The sequence below is a fragment of the Ostrinia nubilalis genome, chromosome 24, assembly GCF_963855985.1.
Source record: "Ostrinia nubilalis chromosome 24, ilOstNubi1.1, whole genome shotgun sequence".
NCBI classification, from domain to species: Eukaryota; Metazoa; Arthropoda; class Insecta; order Lepidoptera; family Crambidae; genus Ostrinia; species Ostrinia nubilalis.
The window spans coordinates 12,325,158-12,351,674 of record NC_087111.1 but is presented as its reverse complement, the minus strand read 5'-3'; the positions used below and the strand labels follow the sequence as shown (position 1 = coordinate 12,351,674).

At 36.8% G+C, this 26,517-nt stretch overlaps 1 protein-coding gene across 5 annotated transcripts in view; it reads left to right on the top strand.

Annotated features, from left to right (window-relative positions):
- LOC135083861 (protein Skeletor, isoforms B/C) overlaps positions 1-26,517 on the top strand; it is a 79,617-nt gene that overhangs the window by 22,299 nt on the left and 30,801 nt on the right. For 2 of the 5 annotated variants that reach the window (XM_063978600.1, XM_063978604.1), the window contains exons 1-3: positions 1,120-1,327; positions 7,802-7,986; positions 14,729-14,891. In XM_063978600.1, coding sequence (XP_063834670.1) covers positions 1,120-1,327; positions 7,802-7,986; positions 14,729-14,891 — 556 coding nt within the window. Of the gene's footprint in view, positions 1-1,119; positions 1,328-1,836; positions 1,862-7,801; positions 7,987-14,728; positions 14,892-15,532; positions 15,665-26,517 lie in introns of those variants that run through there. The other 3 variants (XM_063978601.1, XM_063978602.1, XM_063978603.1) reach the window with 3 other exon arrangements.

The window sequence follows — 26,517 nt, the reverse complement described above, 5'->3', positions numbered from 1 at the left end:
TATTATGCACAAATGAACTGTGCATATGCCGTCACGATTGCGTGTGCGAGGGGAATATGTTACAAGGCGAACAATGGACATTTATCTCCCGCTAAATGCCATATGCCGATACAATTAAATCACCATACGATCACTTATAATTGCTGCCTTAATGAAATACGAGGTTGTAATGATGAATATGAAGTCTCGTAGATTATAAAGCAGATTAATACATAGGTAGTTATTTATGCCAGAATATTCGCAGAAAATTAACCCTCCAGTAAACTTTTAGTATTACTTATTTGCAAAGAGGATACGATACTGCAGGATGCGTTTTATATTCACTTAAGACTATTAAAATAATCATACAGGAAACAATTTTGTCAGCTATGTAATCAGATAATGGTAATTGAACTTTTGCTGCTGGGCATTTCGGCTCCATTTATTTTAATTCAAGTTCCTATTGACTCATATTAATGACTGTAATTATTTGTGTGATTTGTTAGTCGTGTAGTTCCGGTAGAGTAGAAAAAGACTATCCCTATATTTTCCGTGGATGTCGTAAGAGGCGACTATAGGGGAATGTAAGACAATTCCTTCTTCTGTTTATGGTTAAATAGAGAGAGGCTGCTCCAGGTCGCGGGAAATACCCGGATGCGGGCAGTCTAAGACTAGTCGTTATGGAAAATTTTCTTTAAGGAGGTCTGGACGTCATTTTTCTGAAACGACTGATCAAACGTCCTCCTGCTGTTTAGAGACTGCGCGCGCCGCGCTGCAGATTTCATAGAGTTTTGCAGTTTGTGGTTATAGTTTGCGGTCTGCGGCCCGTCTTGGAATTGTACCTTTAATGACCTGATAATTAACAGTGTCCTTTGTCCAGTCTGACCTGGCTCACTGTGTCACCAGACTGTAGCTCGCCTATAACCTGTCTGACACTGTCTGATCAAACCGTCTCGGCCACAGGTCTCGACCAGAAGGGCGCGCAACCCTCATCACGCATTGGTTCTCGCTGAAAACCAGCTTCTCGACGTTTGTGTCATGTCGCGATTTTTGCTGAGCGGGCGCCTATTCAGCATATGTTTTTATTTATTGTTTTTTATGTTTACGTTTACCTACTTACTCTTGCTTTGTATACCTTAAATGATAATTATGCTCAATAAAGACATTCTTATTCTATTCTTATTGTTATTGTTTGTTGTTGCAGCGGCGCTGGGCGCGCAGGCGCGCTACCACGGGCGCGAGATCGGCGCGCTGTCGCAGCTGCACCACGGCGTGCGCGGCACGGTGTTCGCCGTCGACGCGCGCACGCTCTTCATACACGACTTCCACTACGACGGCGTTGGCCCAGGTAAGGCTCATTGCTCGGCCTCGGTGACGGCCCCCCCGCCTGCATTGCACAGGCCACCACCACCGTCGGACGGGAACAGCTGTGTGCTTCCAGCTGCTCCTGTCGTTGTTGTAGGGCCCGCCGTGTAGGCGGGAAATCGCCGGGAGGGACTGTGGTAGTGAAGGCTTTGTCCGGAAATCCACAGTTTCCTCCCACTTATGGCGAGTGACGGAGCACCGGGGTCTTTTAGTGGGTATGCCTCGTCCTTCTGGCTTGGTGAGCCCCACATAACCTACCCTGTCCCCGCAGGATATGTATGCGATTCAACGCATTTTTTCTCCTTAAAAAAAGGTAAGGCTCATTGCGTTAAATATAATTTGGAGACCACGTCTGCTTGCGACTGATCCAATTCCAAAAAGTAGGTTAGTTAGTTAGTTAGTTAGTTAGTTAGTTAGGTATGTATGTCGTTAAATTGTAGTGTGTACCACGGTGTTCGCAGCACCTACACACGAACTTCCTTCATGCACGACTTCCACTACGACGGCGTTGGCCCAGGTAAGGATCAATAGTTGGATAAGTTAAATATTTTATGTATTGTAATTTTAATTTATTTGTAACCTCATCAACATGGAAATCATTGGAGGAGGCCTATGTTTAGGAGTAGACGTCCTATGGCTGAAATGATGATAATGAAGAAAAAATTCCGTCAGATTATAATCTGATGTAGTTAGTCTACAATCTAACCGTACCTAACTCACTGCTAGTTTACAGTCTCATGTTTTTACGTATAGGTATACCTACGTTATACATATAAACTGACGGAGTTCACAATTGCACGTTGCCTCGTTGACATATGGCCTCTAAGTTACACTGTGTAGGTAGTTTCTTCAAAATAAGTTTGGTCTTTTCATGAAATGATGAACATTTGTTCTGAAAGTTGGGTTACGTGGGTAATACGATTTTATACGGCTATGGGTAATGTAATATTACGATTTAATTATTGTTTTGCGACAGACATTTCACTATAGAACATTAATAATGTAAACCTTTCAATCATTTTTATCTGCTCTACAAAAGCTCACCTCTGAAAACTACGTAGGTAGAGTATGAAGAAAATGCATTTGCATAATACGCAGTCTGCGGAATACAAACGCCCCGGAGAAATTTTCCACGGGTTATTATTTTTTACACGCGAACAAAACTGGAAACAAACAATATGCTCGTCTTTTATTGCTCGCGAACTTTGCCTCCATTACACAACACAACGCACTCCTACATCTGCTGCACGGCTTAGGGCTGCTCATTTTAGAATTTTTTCACGAGTTTTTTATTACATGGTATTTGTAGTTATGTAGGGGAATATTTTTATTTGATAAAAACTATAGCATAAGTTATTAAAATTGCAATATCATATGCTAAATTTTGATTTCCAAGACAGCCCAAAAATAAGAACCCAAAAATAATCTTTTCAAATGAAAAGTTTATAATCTTTAGTCATGTTGCCAATAGCTAGGTAAATTGTTGTCCAAAGTTTAAATTTAACTTTTTTATATTTTACAAAGTTATGAAAATACTCGAACGTTAGTCTGTTACTGGCAACCCTGGTCCGCGGATGATATTGCTAGTTGTTGGTATCAGGAAACTCCACATAGTGGACCGGGCAGGCGTCTACGCGTCTGATGGTTGACGCCTTTCGCCAGTAATGACGACCTACTGCTTTGAGCAGTAATTATGTTTCTTGAAATACTCGTAAAAGTAGAGCTTTCCATGCTTAAAGACCCTGGTTTTAAAGTATCTACTACAGAATTAATTGTGTCACTTCATCTACGGTTTTTTAATGAATGCCAAATTATAGGCCCTCTCGATTTCGTGACGTCGCATCGTTATTACTAATATTATTTATCGAATTTGATAGCGATATTCGTCTACTACCTAATACAAATCAATTACTTCTGTAATTGGACAAGACTACAAACACAAATATAAATTTACGATCCAGTAAATATAAATGTAATTGTGATATTTAAGTCATTTCTATTTTTACTTTCACTCTTTTCTGTCTCATTTGATCATTTCCTTATAATACGAGCTGCTCGCATGCAATAAGATTGATAGCGAGAAACATGACAAACAAATCAAGATTAAAAGCCGACAATGTTGTTCATATATGTTCAAATTCAAATTCAAATTCTTTATTGCTCCAATGTTGGTATATAAAAGTTGTTACATATAGACATAGACCCAAAACATGGACCCTGCTAGGGTATTGCAACATGAGATTAAATCTAATAAGTATTATAATTTAATACATGATGCGAGTTGCGTTCACTTTGACCTGAATGCTGCCCGCAGAACGCATGCAGTGTGGCAAATCCTTAATTGGATAAGTTAAAATATAAATAAATACATTGAACATGGATGATGGCATTAATTAAAAAAAATATGAATGTGACATGTTTGCGCCGGAGACAAATCTTGTTCGATTGTTTGTGTTGTTCCCCGAATTGTTGTTCGCTTATTGTCCGAGCGTGGGTGCGCCGTGCCGGTTGTTGTGGGAGGCGCAAATGGGTCATGTTGATGTTTAATGTTATTTTTTAATTTCAACTAAATTACTCATTCCATTCTTTGTTTGTCTTTATATTTGATGGGAATCATCGCTGATAATGAGCATTTTTTAATAATACAACAAAAATATAGAGATCAAAGTTAGAAATACGAGAAGCTAACGATAACCGCACCGTATTGAATCATTTATGTACATATTAGATCGTATTGTCGAACGATTGGCAACTAAGCTGGCGGCAACTTTGCTTCGTGCCGTACAATTTTGATTTGTTCCTTCGACTAGTGGTGAGCAACTGAGGAAAAGTTCCACGGCATTGATAGATTTCGATAATTTGATCTAACAAAGGGGCATATAGGTACTCTTATTGAAGGAGAAAGACAATATTTGCATAAAGTCAAATACTTGCCTTGTTATGTATGAAAAAGTGGTCTCTATATCTGTGTTCCTTATGAAGACGATTCAGTACAGTAAGTATCTTTAAAAACTAGCTGCCGAACAACTGTTTCACAATCAGCTGAATAACAGAACTCTGAAACTGTTACACTTTTCGTAGATGAAGTAGTGGCTGGCAAATTATAAGCAGTGATAACAACTCATCGAAACCAGTTGCAGTGTTTATGACACAGTTAAATTATAAGAGCCACTATTAACACAAAAAGTATCGATAAGGATATCGATAGAGTCCCGTCCCTATAATTCGTGACACTAATGCAAATCCTCCGTGTTGATGCAACTTCCCCAGCAGTTGTGGCGGCGCAGGTGGCAGGCAATAATGCTCACCTGGGGGAGGAAATTGGAACTTATAAACTGCATAAGTTTGCATGTCATACTCACACAATGTAGTTATTTAAGGCTGGGTTGCACCATCTTACTTTAACTTTGACAAACGTCAGAAATCTGTCAATATCCATACAAAAAGCACCGGTTATCGTTATAGTTACGGTCAAAATTAGGTGGTGCAACTCAGCCTTAGTGTTTGAAGATGACAAAGCGGCAATGTTTTGTTTGATCACGCTTTCTCGTAGTACACGGACATTTTATAAATATTTTTCCTCTATAATAATATATTATTGACGTAAACATACGATAAGATTGATGAATATAAAGTAAGGAAGTCTCACTTCCTTGAACAACTTTTCTGGCCTATTTCTTGTATTTGTCAAATAAATTGACGCTGCTCATAATTTCGGTAGAACATGGACACTTCAACGAAATTATTTATGCGCGAGTTTGCGGTCAAATGCTTCGATGATTTTTTTTCAACCGACTTCAAAAAAGGAGGAGGTTCTCAATTCGACCCGTATGTTTTTTTTTTTTCTATGTTTGTTACGCGATAACTCCGCCAATTATGAACCGATTTGAACAAATCTTTTTTCGGCGTATAGGTAATACCTCAAGGGTGGTCCCATTTAAATGGCAATGCCAGATTTTGTATGGAAGGTGGCGTCTTTTTTTTTTCGCGCGGCCATCGACCAAACTTTATTTTTTGATTACAAAATAGTGTAATAAACCAAACTTACTATGGCATGTATACCTCTAAACTCAGTCTGAACTGAGTTACGAGCATTAGAAGTTTGATGATTTTCATACTAGATTTGCTTTTTGCGCGCAAGTTTTGTAAGAAATTGCAACAAAATATTGTGCAATTTTTTTATTGCGCTGATTCTGCTGCATACTGATGTCTGGAGCCTTTAATGGATGGTATTGTTTGTTTACACATACAATGTCACTATTTTGTTGCAATTTCTTACAAAACTTGCGCGCAAAAAGCAAATCTAGTATGAAAATCATCAAACTTTTAATGCTCGTAACTCAGTTCAGACTGAGTTTAGAGGTATACATGTCATAGTAAGTTTGGTTTATTACACTATTTTGTAATCAAAAAACAAGGTTTGGTCGATGGCCGCGCGAAAAAAAAAAGACGCCAATTTCCGGCATTGTCTTTTAATAATAGAAAAAACAACCCCCAAGGGTGGAAAATTGGGGATGAACTTTTTTATACGCAATATCTCCGCCGATTATAAATCAATTTGAACGATTCTTTTTTTGTTGAATAGGTATTATCAAAAGGGTGGTTTCATGCGAATTTGAAGAAAATATTTCATCCCCAAGGGTGGAAAATTGGAGATGAACTTTTTTATACGCAATATTTTTAATTTTTAGTTTTTTTTTGTGTTCACGCATTTGAAGTTGGTTTTATTTTTTTAAAAAGTTAATTATATAAAATCAAATTGGACTTAGGAATAGGATGCCGGCCAATTTGATCGTAAAAATAAACCGAATAGGAAAGTTGGTTTCTCATGTTAGATATGTGAAAAAACAAAGAATTTTGGATTTCAGTACGCAAATATTTGCTGAAACCCATGCGGGCGGAAACTGCGAGTTTTCAATCTGAAACGCACCTCGCCACTGCACTGCGTTTATACGCGCGAGTGCTCCCGATATGGGCACGTCGCGCGTTCTTACGCAGAGCACGCATATCGTTGCTTTATTTCTTTTAAGCAACATGTTCTTTTGTTTAAAGAAAATATGAAAGTTTCATTTATTCATTAATTTAAATATAAAAAAATAACATGTTTGAATATTAAAACAGGGCACAGTTTACATCATCAACACGTTTCAATGTTGTTTCCTCGAGTCAATAAACTTAATGGAAGCCTAAACGTTGATCACTTTCGATTACAATCCGGTTTGCGAATGTAATGGTTGATATGCCCCCGGCTAGTGTGGGGCTTCCTGCTCACTTTCGCTGGTTCCCACGCCTGGCGATGTTCTAGGGTGACCATAAGAAAAAATACTGTTTGTAATATTCTTCACATGCCACAGCATCAGTTTTGGAGTGTAGGTATAAAGTGCACGCATGAAAATGACAAAAACAGTTTTCGTTATTAATAACTTTGACTTAATTGAGTCCATAAGGTGCAAGTTCGTAGCCGACTCTACATAGCAGTAGCAGACGACGTGTCGTCGTGACACACTACTTTCTATAAAATACTTTCAGTCGCTAACAATGGATGCTATTTCATAGAAATACATAAATTTATTAAGCATTAATCCAATTATACCTATACTAGTTTACATACAGACGTACTAATGACCACCGTAAGTCACAATAGTAACAAAGTCCTTTCCCGCAAAGTCCCAAATGATGGCCACCCTTGCAAGTTGTCTCGATCCGGTCGTGCCCGTCGATCATAATCGCGCGATCACTTTCTTTTCCTTCCGATCCACATCCGCAGGCTGAGTGGGGCGTGTGCTCAAGGGCACATGTATCCAATGTTACACTATATGTATTACAATAGTACCTACAGTTTTATACACAAAGTCTTTGACAAAAATGTGTAGGGTTTCAAATAAAGATTGTTATTTTTAGTTCGCCCACTATAGCTTTAGGCAATCCAACTTTCAGACCATGATGACTAATGCAGCCAGACAGTTGAAATAATAAATAACTCTAGTCACAAGTTGACGTTGATTGATTGAAATAAAAGCTTCGAATAATCATTCTGCCTGCAGTGAATGTGATAGATAGTTCTGTGAATCGATATTGTAAGCGCTATTCAATAGAGTATTTTGATATCTAATGCTTATACAGATTTGTGTTTAATTAATTATGTGTGCCTCAAAATATGGTGGGCAAATGATGTAGCGACGCAGTTTTAGAGAATAGACGAAAATAAGGTTCCGTATATTTATGGAGACTTATGATACAGTGGACTGATGAGCTGATGCTTGTGTTTTCTCAATACTCAATCGTTTATTGCATAACCACGTTTAGGAGTTGGTTCACAACAAATGGTCTCGCGGTTGGGGGTCGAAAGGATCGAACTACCTAGCATTCCTCGTATCTCGAACTGGCATGCCGTTGTCCGGACACCTTTGGGCCATTGTCACCTAAAACATACCATTAACGTTACCTCAATTTCCAGCGGCGTTCTTCTACGTGGGCACGTCCAAGACGCCCAACGCTGTGGGTGCGACGCGACTGCGCGACGAGCGCGGCGGCACCAGCCCGCTGCGGCGCTACCGTGGCGAGGGCGTTACGATCTCGCTGCCCGACGGCGTCACGCTGCGCGACGTCAAGTGGTTCTCTGTCTGGTGCGACGAGTATGCGGTGAGTCATCAGTAAACCTAGCTATCTATCCTAGTGCATCGATTCTTGAGCCGGTTCGGGCGTCGAGCTGGTGCTCATGGCCCGTGCTTCTTCTCGGCTGGCTACTGCCAGTCGGTGGGTGAGGCGTCGCTTTGACGACGGACTGACCTGAGGCTTCTACCTGGCACCACTGTCCCGCCCTCGGCGCGGTACTAGCCCACCGGGTGAGTCAAAGTTGGTTGAGTCAGCGACCCAGTGAACGACCAGCGAGCGGGCGGTTCCTGGATGCCAGGGAGCTTTCAGGTAGTCATGGTCAGTCAGTGTGTGTTGGGTTGGGTTGGTGCGGGCGTTGGGCCGTCACGATTCTGAAGCGGGGCCTCGGTGCTGTGACGGCCGAACCTAGCCTCCACTGCAGTAGTACGACCCTTTCCTGTCATCATCATTGTGGCCCGACGCGGCGTCACGCTCCTCGCCAAGTGGTCAGACTAGTACTCAGTGAGTCTCCATCAGGGGCATCAGGCTAGCCTCCACTGCATTAGCATGCCTCTCTTGCAATGATGACCATTGCTACGGCCCGCTGCGGCGCTACCGCGGCAAAGGCGTCACCGTCTTACGGCGTCATACGTCAAGTTGTTCGCCACCTGGCGAGTACTCGGTGAGTTATTATCAGCCAAACATTGGACGAGCATGAGGCCATTCAGTGTGAAAATTTCACAGGCGAGCTCCCCTGAAACACGCCTGTAATGTCCCGAGAGCGCGTTCAGTTCACACGCGATTAGTTCACGGCGCGTGCGATTTACATTACACGAGTAGCGGAGATTCTTTCATGATTTACCTTAAACTATGTTCTATGCATATTCAGTCTAGCAAATATAAAATAGTAGTAGTATATCTTGATTGACGATTAACTAAAGTAATAATGATGATGTAGGTAGGTATGCATCCGCTAAGAAATTATTTTTGTGAACGGGACCCCAGATGTTTCGGTAAAGAAATACATAGTTTGGTGTATTCATTGAGAATCTTATTATTAGAAATGTAAGTAAACCCTGTTATGCTGTTTACGTGACATTGGCGAAATCATAGTTCTCAATACCAAAACGTTGCCAAAATAAAAGAAGAAGAAGAAGATAATATCTTCTTACATTTCAGAACTTTTGATCGACCGACCCTCTTATCAACACCTTAAAGGCTGTCTTTTATACATCCCACTTTATTCATAACCGCAGTTATTTCACTTATTCAAAATGCAACACGTTATACAAAGTTATAAAATGTCTTGTCACATTAAACAAAGACATTCTAAAACAAGCTCTTAAATGCTTTTAACGCTCCATCGGAGTAAACGAGCGCCGCATTTTACGGCGCTATGCAGCGAGGCATTGTAGTCAAATCAGGTAATATTATGCAAAAAACTTTGTGGCAAATTAAACAGAATATCACAGAGTTCAGGTTTAATACAAGACGATGTGTGTTTATGAATATGAGCCACTTGTACTTTTGAAATAATGAAAATTTCACGTGCGAGATTTACGAGAAAGCTTTTCGTTTTGATAAGGTGGTTCGCATTAATATAGCAACAAATAGTTATGACAGTAATTATTTTCATGACAAAAAACATGTTTTTTAAAATTCATTTGAACCGAATTGGTTACACTTAAATGTTTTGTTATAATATTTATGACACCACCAAAGCATCAATGAATGGAGCATGTTGTTAAACACTCTGCGATGCCCCATACGATTATGTAGCAAAAATAAACGTTAGCAACAAATAAACGCAATGTTTTCGTATTTACTTTCGAAGACTAAGTTACTGTATCAATATTGAGTACAAACAACTCGCTTCTTTCTCGGAACTAATTCCGTTTCCTCTAGTTAATTAATTTCTACGTCTTCGACAGTAAAAAGCGTCCCTCCCCAACCGATAGATACCAGAGGCACAGCCAGAAGATAAGAGCTAGCTCATTTGTAGATTCTTATTTAACGTGACAGTATTTTTTTACATAGTTAAATACAGTTAGATAACAAGTTCTTCTGAGGTTGAGGATTCTAGGTGAAGCTCGCTTCCACCCTCGGCCTAATCATCATCATCATCATCATCCTCATCATTTCAGCCATAGGACGTCCACTGCTGAACATAGGCTCCCCCAATGATTTCCACAATGGCCGGTTGGTGGCCTTCCTGCTAGCTTTATGAGGTCGTCGATCTACCTTGTGGGTGGATGTCCTACGCTGCGCTTTCTGGTACGTGGCCTTCACTCCAGAACCTTGCTGCCCCATCGGCCTAATCATCACTTTACTCATATGTAGTTAGTGTTCGATCCAACTTGCGATGCGGGTGGACGATCTATTAACTGTGTTGGTGCTGTTTGAGAGAAAATCAAAATGGAGTGGAGTGGCTCATCTTCTACAGCTAAGGCGGCAGGTTCCGTCCATTCCCGACGCGTCGTTTTTCTTAGACTCCGGCTGCGACTCGTTTTTTGTCCGTAATAGAATTAGCTCCGCGCCCTGTGCCTGTGATGGCGTTGGCTACAAAATGGAAATGAAAACTATGATTCTACTTTTTATCAACTTTTACTTTTATGGCTAGGTCAATGGAAATTCCATTCAAAGCAAAACAAAGTTTTAAAATTATTTAATTAGTTTAGTTCAATTTATAAGTTAAAAGGAAAAGCTTTTAATTAGAGTTACTGTGACAAAATTATGTTCTTTTTGGTACTCTGTCTGCCTGTTACTTCTAAAACTATGCCTGCTCAGTTGTAACAAGGGCTCAAGTTGCCTCTTGTCCCTAACATTAAACAAATTATGTTTACTAAAACATAGTTTGTTTATTACTAAATAAATAAAGCATTTTTGATCAAGGGATACTCGCACTATCGAGATTTATTTTGACAGACCGAAGCTATCATTGAATAATCTCAAAATTCTCCCAAATGCCTAAAAGCCGGTTTAGATACAAACATGAAGCCTCCAAAGTGCGAGTCAAACCGTAAAAACAAACAGCTCGAGCTAGCTCAGTTTTAATTATTGCTCATTGCACATCCCGCGAGAATGCCGCTTTTATTTTTAATGCGTGGTAATAGGGATGTGCCCAGAGTCAAGAATAAATTAAAGTCCACTGCTAGACCTCTGTTAATAGGTCGCATCTGTGTATAGGTGAGAAGCATAATAATGGTTACCCATCTTTCAAATATTGCAAGGGTTGCTGAAATTTTCTATTCAATCAAAAAAGTTGAAATATGTCCATAAAAAGTGTATTATAATTATCAATCTGAATCCTTAATCTTCTCTTTTCAAGATATGTACCATCTTACTTACAGGGCAGATATGTACCATCCTATATAGTGCGATTGCGGTCAAATACCTGCCTTGTCTAGCATAAAAAAAATCTTCTCTATAGTTTCTTACTGTTTTTTGTTTGGTAGATTCTCAATTTAGGTAATAAGGAAGCACAAACTCTCCCAACCCTAGCGTTCACTCTGTAACCCAGAGCGTGCAATATTGCGCCTGCGATGAGCTCGCTTAGGATTCTCTTAATCATGTTTAGTGTTATTCGCTTTCGCTCGGCTGCAGTCGAAATGTCTGCACCCTGGACTGACTACCACTTCTTGCCAGGTGTTAGCTAAACATTGTAATCCCTTTATATTACAGCTGTAGCTGTGGAAATAAGCTTATTAGCATGGCTTTTATTGTTGTTAGGAGGTACTCTAACAAAGTAGTTTGTTATGATCATACGATCATTCAGACTCCTTAAATATTTAACTAAAGCAATGTAAGTATTTTAATTAAGAGAAAATGTTAATATGATAAAATGTCTTTGTGTATTTGTATTCAGTTTAGTTAAGACACTGCAATTGCAAGTTTACATAAAATTAATAGTTTCAAAGTAGTGAACTCAGACGTTACAGTCCATAAAATATTAAAAGACGAAATGTATAAAATAAATGGGAGGTAAAGGGTAAGTAGGTCAGCTGGCTCTGTTCGACGGCAGCAGAGTAATTAATAAAATTATTAATTGCTCCGGGGACATTTCCATCATATGAGTTTGGCGGTGAAAACCGAATTAATTCAGTAGTGTCAATATTCATTACGGAAGGGAAATAACTATTTGATTAATAAATTGGATTCAAAACGGATTATGTTTATCTTGTTAGTAAATCTGGGGGCACGGCAGTGCCCCCACCAAGTCGAGCAAAAAAGCGGCACGGCCGTACCATCCTTTTCTAAAAACTAGAAGACTGAATTTTCAGTAACCATGCAGGCATTGTAAAGACACGGTATATTTCAAATTTCATTCAATTTGAACCAGTAGTTTAAGAATTATAACGGGTCAAAGTTTCTTAATTTTGTCACTCACTGACTCACCGATCATCAAAACTCTAAGGCACTTCTAGCATACCTAGAAGCTTCAAATTTGGAATATAAGTAGTGTTTGGTGTATAAATCAAGGAAAAACTAAAATATTTGGGGGCACGTTAGTGCAACCGCCAAGGCGAGTAAAATTTTTCAATTTCGGTCCAGTTTTCTAGATACATAACTGCTGTCTACAAAATACAAAAAGAAATGAGATCCCATCAAAAACAATACTTGTCAAAAAAACCAAGTCTCGCAACTCAGTTGTTCTACGGTAAAAAGTTGTGAGATCCATGTAATACCAAGTCCAGGCCAGGAAATCTTTAACGTTTTACATAAATTATTGACTTGGCCATCGCATGAAAACACGTGTAAATTAAATTATTTAGTGCGATGGCCAAGTCAATAATTTATGTAAAACGTTAAAGATTTCCTGGCCTGGACTTGGTATTACATGGATCTCACAACTTTTTACCGTAGAACAACTGAGTTGCGAGACTTGGTTTTTTTGACAAGTATTGTTTTTGATGGGATCTATATTTTCATCATACTTATTTTTGCGTACAATACAATTTTCATCCACCCACCATCTTCAGAAACTATTTAATTTATGTATGTATGTATTTAGGTATATATATTTGTTTTCGTTATTTCGTTGGCCTTTTGTTAGCATAAAAGTACTAAGGTATAATCACGCAGACAATCAGCTAAAATGTAAGAAAAACCCTGATATAAAACTCTATTAATACTTCCTCAAAACCACTGAATACGTTCGAGGTCGTACACAGTAAATGCATGTGCATCGTTAGAGCAGCACATTCATCACGACGAGCGCATAAATCTTGGCTGCTCCGAGTGTCAACCATCAATATCACCATCCATGTTAGACGTTATTAGAATAGTAACTATAAAAAACATAACCCTTCTTCTGGCGCAGTCGGGTAAAAAAGATAAGCTTGACTGAATTTATTTATTTGCCTGCTATGATAAATGTAAACGTGAGCTTTACGCCAGCATACTTTGCACTTGGCCGCTACTTTGAAGTTAGTTCATGTAAAGCATTAGCAGTTGGTAAATATTAAAAATTTAAGGGTGTTAAATCTACTGTAGGTCTATAAAATTACAATATTTCAGTTTAGCACGTGACGCTGTTTGAATTTGAAGTTCTGTACGTATTGAAGCCCATAGCAACCCGAAAAGCTCACAAATTGGGCTAACGCGTAGTTCTCACGCGATTCTATTCAGAAGATTTATTAAAGTAAGATGTTTTCCTTCACGTGTTTGTGTGGTGTATGGTAGCTATGAAATGTATTTTTTCGGGGATAGGTCTCGACCAAAACTTCGGAAAAACCTTAGTTCTTATCTACGATGAGCTCCTTGAGACTCTATACCGCAAAAAATACAAATGTGTTTTATTGCCGAGACTGCACCTCAGGGTAAAAAATAATTTTATACTGTACGAAATACTTACAGAAAACACACAGCACGTGACATAATAATATTTAGGTTATCATCGAATACCAATTTAAAGATTTTACACCCGTTTAGTCAATTTTTTAAAAATTTTTTTCATTCCCCATGAAAAACAGGCTTCAAATTAAAATACATAGTTGGTCCTAAATATCATCTACTTTCATTTTTCATAAAAATAAATTCTTCGCTGTGTGTTTTCCCAATGGTTGGTCACCCCTCTCGACATCTGCTTGTTATACTAGCTAATCGAAGTTCCCATAGAGCACGATTTGTTTTTTGCGTTCCGACCGATTCCGAGAAGTAATTATAACTAGTCTGTAGCCTTTGGCTCAATAGAACTCCGTAATTAGTAGGATTAAGTTTTTAAGCTACGAACTTAGTAGTTTGTTTTGGCGTGGAGATTGAGGTTTTACGAAGGAGGTTATTATGCTATTTTGACTTCCTGGTTGTTACTAATCCTGTGCTAGAATTAAAATAAATGTGCTGTTCTAAATAAAGTTTACAACATCTTAATGCGGAAATGCTCTTCGCGTGTGATATTCATTCTATGCTGGCCCTGTTCTATGCTAAGATCCTACCCATGGAAGAGTTTGGCTTCCCAAAAGTGAAATTATTGATGATTTTTGGTTAATTTGATATAGGTATGACACTTTTATGTAATCAAACTCTCATGGAGAGATGTTGATGGTTAACTTCTATTCTAATTCCTTCTTGTAATTATTATATTGCGGGTCCAATGAAAGTTTACTTTCTTTTTGGACAAATTTGGCCTTCACTTCGCAACAAACAGTTTAGAAAACCCTGGTTTACGGTCAAGCTGTAGATCCTGGCTACATAGGAGTCGCAGTGATGGGAATGAGAGATGGCAACAGTGCTGTAGGTCAACAAATGGCTATTTTGTATTGTTTCACTAACCTTTATTCCTTGTCCCCAGGTGAACTTCGGCGACGTGTCAATCCCCCGCGACCTGGAGTACCCCAAACCAGCCAAGGTGGGCGCGCTGCGCGGCGTGCATGGCGTGTCATCGGACGCGGTGGTCGTGGTCGACGCGCAGACGCTGCTCATACCCAACTTCTCTTATGATGGAGAGGCGCCTGGTGAGTGTTAAGAAACATTTGTACCTATTTAGATGCCATAAAAACTTTACAACATTCATCCCTATTCATCTTCGAGTAACGTTTAAGATCAATGAAACACATGATCTTGTGCCCTGCTTGCCCAGACGACTGCACGCATAAAGATTTAATGAATGCTGCTGACAACGCCACTCTTGTAGCAGAGTTTTGAGCTGAAACTGTGTGTGTAGGTTTGTTGTCGATGCGACAATAAGAAGAACGTCTAAGGTGTTCAAACGAGCAGCAGTTATTCTAGTTTACTTCTTCTCCTCGGTGCTTTTCAATGACGTGGGTGTAGGTCTCCACCCACATCAGCAAGTTATGTCATCTTCGTCATCGTACATCTACCTAGTTTAATCTTGTTTTTCTCTTAGTCGTTCCATCGCATTTGCTGTCTTCAATGTGGACATTTCTTGCCCCACTGTTTCCATTCTAGCAGCGGCTCGCACTACGAGCCAAGTTTTCTGGCGATGTGCCATTATTCAGTCTACTCCCACTTCAGTTTTGCTACGAATTTGATCATTTGTGACTCTGCTTTGTTCTGAGGCAACGAGACTCGTTTGTTTTTTGGTCTCTCAATGTAGACCTACCAGTTTTCTTTCAATTGATTTGGGGATCGTGTGATCTGGAGTACCCGAAGCCGGCCAAGGTGGGCGCGCTGCGCGGCGTGCACGGCGTGTCTTCGGACGCGGTGGTCGTGGTGGACGCGCAGACGCTGCTCATACCCAACTTCTCTTATGATGGAGAGGCGCCTGGTGAGTGCTAAGAAACATTTGAAGTTATTTAGATGCCACAAAAACTCGACAACATTCATTCATCGACGAGGAACGTCTGCCAGGTGCGTAAGTGCCAGTAACGTCTCAGGTGGTCAAACGAGCCGGGGTTTCTTCTTCTTCTCAGCGTTTATCAATGACGTGGGTATAGGCCTCCGCCTACGTCAGCAAGTTATGCTATCTTCCTCATCTTACATTCACTTTGATCTTGTTTTTCTCTTAGTAGTGCCATCGCATTTGCTGTCTTCAATGTGGGCATTTTAGCTGCATAAACAATAATGTACTTGATGTTATTTTAAATTAACTCTTTATTTCTGGGTTCGCAATCATGAAACGCACAGTACCTCGTCAAGCACGGTGAAATAAGTGATTGATTTTGAATAAATTATGTCTTACATATAGTGTATCTTTGTATGAAATTGTTAATTTGACACTTCCGCAGTACACTCTGCATAAATCAATGGGAACAAAACAATGACCCGTGAAAGATAAAGATAAAGATAAAGATATTTATTTACATAAACATGTGTGAAAACATATTACAAAGCAACATGATTTGGTCTTACAGTTTTAACAGGTGATAGGTACAACATGTTTTACCAAGATATTGGCATGTAAATGATATGTCAAGTAAGAATGTCAAATAATACATTAAAATTCATAATAACAATAGGTACATCTGATAATTGATAATAAAAGTAAAATTAAAATTAAAATTAGTCAAATTTTGTCACTCAAGAAGTCTTGTACAGTATAATAGGCCTTGTCAATTAGAAAATGTTTAAGTTTCTTTTTAAACATAACATTATGTAATTGTTTCAAGTTTTCTGGGATTTTATTATATATTTTTGGTGCCATACAGATAATACTTTTATTTAATAATGTGGTTTTGGCCAAATGTAAGCAAAGACGGTCCCCACCGCGGCGATTACGTACAATTACATCAGACATTCGAGGAAATAGATGGGGATTGCTTTTAACAAATAAGGCTGTTTCAATGATGTACAGAGACGGAAGTGTCAGAATCTTATGCTTAACAAACATTGGTTTACAGCTATCAGTGATTTGAAGTCCAAACATAGCGCGTAGGCATCGTTTTTGAATTTTAAATATTATTTCCTTGTTGGTCGAGTTACCCCAAAAAATTATGCCGTATCTTAAATGAGATTCGACTAACCCGTAGTAAGCAGTAAGCAGCGCATCCGTGTTAACTACAGTAGACAATCTATGAAGTGCATAAGCTAACGTACTAATTTTCTTACATAGTTCATCAGTATGATTTTTCCAATTCAATTTCTTGTCAATTTGTACACCTAAAAAACGGATAGAATCTACCTGACTGACTGTATGGTCTTGGTATGATACTATGATATCAGAATGGGTTTCTAGTCTTTGATTAAAGTGCATTATATGCGTTTTGTCAATATTAATTTTCAAGTTATTATTATTTAACCATGCAATTATAGATTTCAAAGATTCATTAATGTCAAATTGATAGGAATTTATGTCATTACAATTAATAGTCACGGTACTGTCGTCAGCAAATAATGTCATTGGTTGATATGTCACAGAGGGTAGATCATTAATATATATTATAAATAATAAAGGTCCTAAAACGCTACCTTGCGGTACTCCGTACTTTATGATGCGCTCTTTAGATGAATATATTTCCTCGTTTTTTGTTTTTACATTAAGTTTGCATATTTCAGTTTTTTGATATCTGTTTTCAAGATAAGAACTTATTAAGTCCAAAACGTTACCTCTGATACCATAGGCTTCAAGCTTGCTTGTCAGAATATTATGATCTACATAGTCAAATGCCTGTGTCATGTCACAAAACAGAGCACATACTGGCCTTGTCTTATCGACCTGATTAATGACGTTTTTATAAAAATCAAAAATAGCCATATTAATAGTTTTTTTTTGTCGAAAACCTTTTTGTTCTGCGCATAATATAGATTTTTTCTCTAAATAGTTATTTAGTTCATTGTACAAATATTTTTCAAAAATTTTGGAGAATATGGATATAAGTGCAATAGGTCGGTAAAATTCCATAAGTTCTTTATTGTTTTTTTTAAATAACGGTTTCACAATAGTCACTTTGAGGTCACTTGGGAAAATTCCTTCCTGAATACTAAGGTTAATAATAAAGCATAAGTGGTGGCATATATCTTCATTAACGGCTTTAATTATTTTTGTGGCAATGCCATCATAACCCACACTGTTAGTTCCCTTTAAACCTTGAATAATTTTAAAAATTTGTATTGGGAGACAAGGTGCCATGAACATAGAGTTTGGTTGATGGTCAATATTACTAGTTATGTTTTTACCATATCCTTGTAGAGGTTTAACTTTGTCAATGAAGTAATCATTGAACGCCTCAGCCATTTGCTTAGGGTCAGTTATATAATTATTGTCTACTTTAATTTTTGCAATACATTGTTTAGGCACGTTCAGTTTAGCACTGTTTATAATTTGCCAAGTTGTCCTAGATTTATTAATTGATTGTTTAATTCTATGATTATTTTGTGCACGTTTTGTCAAAGATATAATTTTTTTAAACAGTTTGGTATATTTTTTGTAATTGTTTTTATTTGCTTCGGTTGGTTTTAATCTAAGTTTCCAAAGAAGTCCTCTTTTTTTTTTACTACATAATTTAAGTCCGCGAGATATCCATCTTGGTCTACTATTTACGTATATGGTTATTTTTTTAAATGGAAAACAAAGAGAGTAAAAAAGCTTGAAGTCTTCCATGAAATTACGATATGCTAGAGTGGGGTCTTTACATTTATACATATCAGAGAAAGACATACTTTTTATGCAGTTTTTAAATTTTTGTATGTTTTCTACGCTATAGTCCCGTATTGTTTTGCGCCAGTATTTTAATTTGATTATTTTTTTAACAGGTATTTTGATTATTTGTGCAGTATGATCAGATAAGCCAAGTTCTAACACCTGTCTTACAGGATTTTTTATAATTGTGTGCGAAATTATCTATACATGAATTGCTAGGCAATCTAGTTGGTTGTTTAATAGCTAGCTTAAAATTATAATTCAACAGTAAACATTGTAAATTTAATGTTATATTATTATTCTTCAAAATGTCAATATTAAAATCACCAGCTATAATTACATTATTACATTTTAGCTTTGAAACATAAATTAAAACTTTTTCTAATTTATTAAAAAATATGTTCAAATTTCTTGAGTCAGGGACTCGATAAAGGCAAACAACAATTATTTTATAATCGATTAGCTCAATAGCACAACATTCAAATACATTTATTAAAGATATTTTTTTTACTTCTAAAAGTTCTCTCCATTTATGTTCTTTTCTAATAAGAATGCATGCTCCGCCTCGTTTACTGTTGCTTCTACTGAAACAATCAGCTAAACTGTAGTCCGTGATGTGCAGCAAAGATTCTTGTCCCGCCATTATAAAATGTTCGGTTATGCAGAGTACATCTACACAAATATGCCTGTCTAAGAGCTCTTCCAGGTTTATTCTAAGGTAATCCGATTTATTAAGTAATCCTGCTATGTTTTGATGGAGAATGTGCACGAACTTAGTGTCGAAAAAATAATGACTCAGTTTCGGTTGGTATTACTTCGTCTTCAGATCGTTCAGTATTCGAGTTATGATAATATTCAATATCACTAATAAGTTTTTGGAGATTTTCAAATATGATTTGCATACCATGGTGGTTGATAGTGCTGTAGTGCTTATGAAACATGCTGTAGTCATATTTAATTTCTTTATTGGAGTCAAGTATATAGGCATGCTCATGAGTAGTTACGTCTAGATGCAGGAGATTGTTAAAACCTTCAACTCTCCAATTAAACATGCTCTGTAGTGGCCCATATTTATAGGTTGGAAGACAAATAATAATATTTGTATGTTTTATTATCCTTAAAGTTTCTCGGATGTAATACACTATGGAGATATAGTCCTTTGTACTTTTGAAATCATCGCCACCAATCATAATTATGCAGTAGTCTTGCATTGTGAACTTTTCTAATTTTTTCTCAATTCCATATAATAATTGCTCAATATTACTATTTGGGGAGAGGTAATGACAAAGCTCTGAATAATTCTCTAGGTTGTTCTCTGCCATATTAAGGCCGGGTAGCAGAGAAAATGGCGAAAATGAGGTTTTCATTTTTCATTTTTGAGGTACTAAACAGTAAAATTAAAGGCTAAGATTTTTTTTGGGCATAGTTGAGGATATTTTCTAGGGCTATTAACGGATGGAAACACGATTTGATGAAGTTGACTCGATAGAATAAATTCCCAAAGTTACCTCTATTCGTTTTCTAAATATGGTTTTATTTTTAAAATAAGCGATTTAAGATTCTGAATCTTTTACTAAACTAAAGTTCAGAAATAACTTGAGGGCTTTTAACGGATGAAATTTTTATATTGCGTCTTATTTAGTTACTATGTTAAAAAATGTGGAAAAAATCGCCCATGACGGCTTGGACAATCTCAATCAGTCGCGCGGTGGCGCTTACGGAGGACGGACGCGTGTCAGTTTTTTGGCTGTGACAGTTCGCGATTTGTCAATATTTTTGACAATGATGACTTTGATGAGTCACAGTATAATAATATCAGTGTTAGCCAGTGTTAGGTACTGAAGAAAGCTAAAATGTTTGATAATTAAGAATTATGAATTTTGTCTACCTATTGAAATTTAAATCGTTGGCATCCTTTTAAACTAAGACTCTACTCATGATACATAGTACATTCCTTAAATATGAGACAAAACCAAAGAGTTAAAATTACATTTTAATAGTACCTACCTACATACACTCTTTAGAAGAGCACACTGACACAAATAAATAATAAAAAATTAGGTCAGTGGGTCAAATATAGGGGCAGCTGCACGTCACTGAAAGACGATTCTGTTTACTCGGCATCTGGGCTGGAGAATATGAATCCTTGCTTACAGATGCAGATGTAAATAGAGTTATAACTGGACAAATTTTACATGAAATGTTTAACAGAAATCAGTTAAAAGACACATACATGGAATACCAATAAAGTTGCGAAGGGAAAGCTACCTATTATAAACTAGCGGCCGCCCGCGACTTCGTTCTGATATGATGTTTTACCTCGTTTTACCCATGTTGATAGATGGCGTTTCACGGCTTCTCCCGAATGAATATTTACGAACGTCTTACCGTAGTTTGTCCAGTGCTGTAGATTTTAACCAATGACGATAGATGGCGCTTTTTAGACACGTCTTATTTATTTATTGAAATTTATTTGCCACATATCGTCATAATGTTAATCTGGGTTAAAAACAATAATACTGTAAAGTTTCAACAAAATCCGTTCAGTAGTTTTTGCGTGAAAGAGTACAGAGTAACAAACATCCAGACATCCAGACATCCAAACTTTCACCTTTATAATATTAGTAGGATATTTCACAATCCAAACTAATATTTACTATTTAGCATTTACTTACAGTAAATATTACTTTGGATTGTGAAAGATTTAAAATAAAAAAAGAATAAAACAAAATAGGGTTTCAAATTACCTATCTATATCTAATATTATAAAGAGGTTAAGTTTGTGTGTTTGTATATGTGTTAAATTGTAAGGGGTAATCTACTGAACCGATTTTAAAAAATCTTTCACCAATAGAAAGCCACATTATATCTGAGTGTAATAGGTTATATAAAAACCGAAAAATTCCACGCGGGCAAAGCGGCGGGCAGAAAGCTAGTTTATTTATAATTATGTAAGAGCATAATTATTAAAGTCGAAGTCAAACATTCTTTATCTCTTGTATTAACGAGAGATTACAAGGCGTCAAATATTTCAAGAAAAAAATTAAAAACTATTATAAAGCTAAATTTTGCTCTCATGGAGCCTTTACCTATTCTAACAAATTAAGACTTAGAGAAGAAACTAATAATAAAACTATTTAACTGTCCTGCAATGAAAAGCTTGATCGGGTACAACACCTCAAGTTATTTCAGAACTTGATTTCATTAAAAGACTCCGAATATCAAATCGCTTAGGTAGGTATCTAAAGTCAAACGATTCTAAAATGTCAAGTGGCATAAAGTTGGGACTAATGAATAACCCATTAAGATAGTAGCGCCCTCCTGTCAATGACATACCTGGAACGATAGAGTATTGGACAACTAACGTAAGTGCGCCTATTAACGACCCCCCAAAATTTGTATTCTATTACCGCCCTATTTTTCTTTCTTTCATAAAAGACATAATAACAGGTTCCAGAAAACACGTTACCTAAAAAATATCTAGATATGTTTATTGACTATCAAAACGATTAAAGTTTGTGTTCGTAAATAACCAGTAAACGGAGTTATTTGACATTAAATGGAATGCGCCCGCAACGAACGCACTTTTCATACTGACGCGCTCCCAGCTACTTAAGGTGCACCTTGTTATTAATTAGCGATTTTAACACATTTAAAATGAGTATACCAACATGTTTTTGCATAACAATATTAATTTGTACTTTAGTTTCCTTAATAAACCCTAAATATAGCCCTCTCGCTGTATTTTTGTGGCTTAAATACAATTTTAAATAAGGGCGGTAATAGAAACACTTTTCATAATTTGGTTTCTAATAACGACCCATGGCGTTGTTAGAATTGTGATAAAGTTTTTTATTTTAGTATTTATATCTTTAATTAAGCATTTAACCTCCATTTTGTTGTCCTTATCGATTCATAAGAATATTTCACATAAATCAATTAACACCATACGTTAACAGTCATAGGTTTGTCATAAAACTGCAATGAACATTAAAGAATATCTCTAATAATGTATGATAATAGATTTTATAAAAACCTGTTAAATTGTAATTAGTACCTATTTGATATAAAATAAAACCTAATAAAAATGATACTTCACTGATCACGTCTTCATTAAAGTAGATATTTTAGCTGGTTACTGTTTTTTTACGGTCGCTAATAGAATAAAGTAATATTCATACTTAATTCTATTACCGCCTCATAACTATAACGCCACCTGCGAAGACTTATAAGCCTGTATTTTGTATATAACTAACATTTATGACATGACACCAAACCAATCATGCGTTATCACAACTACTATGTAACTTTTTAAAATCTTTTTAAAAAATAATTCAAAATAATTATACAGACAGTGTCCAATTGTTCATAGTTTAAATTAAAATACACAATTAAAATCAAAAACATAAGTCAAAAACTAATTAAAAATTATAGTCAAATTAAAAATAAAAATAAAATGTTAAATGAAAATTAAATTTTATTTAAACTCAAATATAGTTTAAATAATGACCCCCACTACTCACTAGAACACCGGGTGCCGCATAATCAAGTATAATAGAGGAATTTTTTATTCTACTATTTTTGCTTGTTTATTTATTTATTTTTGAGAAGCGTGCCTTTTCTAAAATAATAAAATAAAATTTAATAAAAAAAACCTTGAAAAAAAGAACAAATTTAACTAAAACTAAAAGCAAAACAAATTTAACTTGAAAAAATCAAGTGGTTCCTGAGCCTCTGAGCGGGAATCGAACCCGTGCCTCTTGGAATATACCCAATTGAAGAGCAATATTCTGAGCGGTCGGTAATAGAAACAGAAAAAACGTTAATAGAAACACACCTCGTCTATAGGTCGGTAATAGAAACAACTGCTTTTTCAAATTAATTTGCCATTTATTAATTATTGTGTGATTGAATACTCATTGTTACTACTTGAATTCAAAGATTACTTCATCATTGTTATAAATAAATTAAAGTGTCTTTTCTATCACCACGTCTTTATCTAATTTTCTAACGTTTATCCGAAGTCAGCTTAAACTGGCGGTAATAGGCGCATTTACGTTAATAAAAATGCTTTGTCCTAAATGACTGACGGATATCGTAGAGACCTGAAAGTTGGAAGGTGTGTTCTTTGTATGACGTAGGCATCTCATATGAAAAGATTTTCCGAAATGGGGTCATGAAATGAAGGGGGTGAAAAAGGGGGAAAAGTTTGTATGGGACAAAGTGATTCCTTGGTTCAATCTACTTGAAATTTAGCTTAACAATTCCTTAATATAATTCATCAAAGACGTGTGGAACGGGTAGAAAGTAATTTTGGCAGTCATTTTCTTCGAAGTTGATATCAATACTACTTAGTGCCTTTGATTTAATTACTTTTTATTTTTACAAGTGTTTGAAAACTCCATGTCAGATTGTGTACAATGTCAAGTGAAATCTCAAATTGAAATGTCTCAATCTCAATGAGGAGACTCTGTATTTATTCCTAGAATTCCCCTAACACCCTTGCGAATTCAAGACAGTGCAGTTTCCCATCAGTCTGCTTCGTAATGACTATAAACAAAGCACAAAGTCAAACTCTAGGGACCTCTGCTTAAACTCCCATGAGGTCATACGTCATACATTTATAGAAAGAAAACACCCAGACCAATACAAACAAATATGTTTCTGCAAAATTTTAGTATGATATTTTTATTTATTAACTAGCTTTCCGCCCGCGGCTTCGCCCGCGTGGAATTTTGTCTGTCACAGAAAAACTTTATCGCGCGCGTCCCTGTTTCAAAAACCGGGATAAAAACTATCCTATGTTCTTTCCCGGGACTCAAACTATCTCTATGCCAAATTTCATCAAAATTGGTTGCGAGGTTTAAGCGGGAAAGCGTAACAGACAGACAGACAGACAGAGTTACTTTCGCATTTATAATATTAGTTGGGATAAACAAAGAGACTGCATAAAATTGATGCGTGTACTGATTAATGTTATTAACCACATGCAAAGCTTCGTGAATTGCAACAAATATAATTTATTATCCAAGCTCTAAATAATCGCTACTAAGAGTAACTTATCATAAAATGTTTTTCCAATCGCTCAAGCTCCCAAGGGCCTACCGATAGATCGGGTGACGTAATCTTGAAATTCTTTAAGCCGGCGCAGAACTTCCAGAAGGTCGGGCGACGCCACGGCCACTTTGAACCGTGTTTACTTCTGCAGTTATATTTTATATTTATTCGATTCTAGAATATATTTCCAAAAACTCTGAAAGTTGTTTTAATTTGTATCACTTGGATATGATTTGTATTAGAAAGTGTTGTGAGTGTGACGCTTGAAGGGAAGGAAGTCAACCTAACCTAACCAACTGCGTATTTCTATACTGTGTAGCTGGAAATTGTGGCGGGAGCTCTTTGGCGCGCTGTCTTCGGCGAAGAATTGCGCGCGCAGATTTTGACAGCGCGAAATACCTACTTTAGCAGAAATACCAAGCCTTAAGTATTTTATTATGGTTATCGGTACTCAGTATGCATATCTTTTTTGGTGAATTAGTAGGCGTTGCATGTTTTTGTGGTCTCTGTGAATCCATTTTTTGTGTAATCTGGGTATCGCTGTCATGATTGTGTGGATTTATATTTGGTTCTATAGATGAATCAACTCTCTTTTTACTAGATGAAGTTTTCTTAGGCAATTTAGGCTTCAAGTGTCTTGTATTTATGCTTTCGTTATGTTGTTCCGTTTTTAATAAGTCAGCATTGCATTGTTTTAAATATGTGTTTTCTACGGTCAAATTCTGTATTTCTTTATGTGCATCTTTTAACTCAGCTTCCAGCGCCTCAATTCGCTGCTTTAACTTGTGAATTTCATCTACGTCATCGTCAGACAGTTCTTGTGACGTATTATGTGTTGATGATTTTGATGTTTCGTCTGTTTTGTTCAACGTTTCCGAGTTGCTTCGGTTGCGTCTAAACGTTATATTATCCAAGAAATTCATTTTGTAGAAATATTTATCTTGAAATAGATACAAAAAGAGTTAGTTGCGCACGGTGTAGATTTGAACACCCGACTCCTGGATTTAGCACGTCGCTGTACACGATACGCCACCGAGTCCGTTAGGCGAGTGTGTGAAATTATCAGTCTGTAGTTGTTTACAAACAAACGTTTACTGGTACGTTTTGAATTGGGAGTTAATTTTTCGTACACCTTCACTATTAACACTTGTTGAGTTTTTCTTGATTATAACAGTTTATTTTATTTATTTTGACTTTGTTGAGTAGCAATTAGTAATTTATCATTGTTTTAGCACTATTTTACACACTTAAGAGTTTTATTTTAACATTCAGTATTTTCGTCTTTATCCCAAGAACACTATTATAGTTTTCGCCACAAACACTGTCACTGAATATTTGGTCAATGTTTTACATGTTTTTCACATTTTTTCGTCAAAAAGATAGCTTTAAACATTTTTAAAATTTAAAAGTTCACGGAGCTTATGTTTACTCTGGCAGTGGCGCCATCTGAACAAACGTTATCATTTCGCAGCAATATTTATCGGAGCGATTAATAAATACGCTCATCTCCGCGCACTCATTAGCGGAAATAAATTAATCTGTACCGATGCAGCGCGGCTGTTGTGACGAGGAATGAGCGTTAATTGTGTCGTGTAAACGTGAGTGGTTATTGATGTAGGGGAAGCCCGGGCAGCACGAATACCTTAAGAAAAGTGGCAAAAAAACCACATAAATATGCAATCAACAACAGTCTATTAATTAATAATTTGTATCTTAGGTAATCATCTTTGGAATTGTAAAGAATAAACTTAGAAACTTAAACAAATTCTACAATAAAAATGTAATTAAAAAAAAAGTTCCAATTATCCATTTTGCCCGACCCCCCTGGGCAAGACGGATATGTACAGTAATAACCGCTTTAATCATTGCAATCATCACAATAATAACTGCCTATGCCTGAATATAAGGTACAATCCTCGTGTGCCCACTTCTTGCATTGATTGCACTCTATCCAATCCTCGGTAGGTGGTTCAGTGTATTCTTCT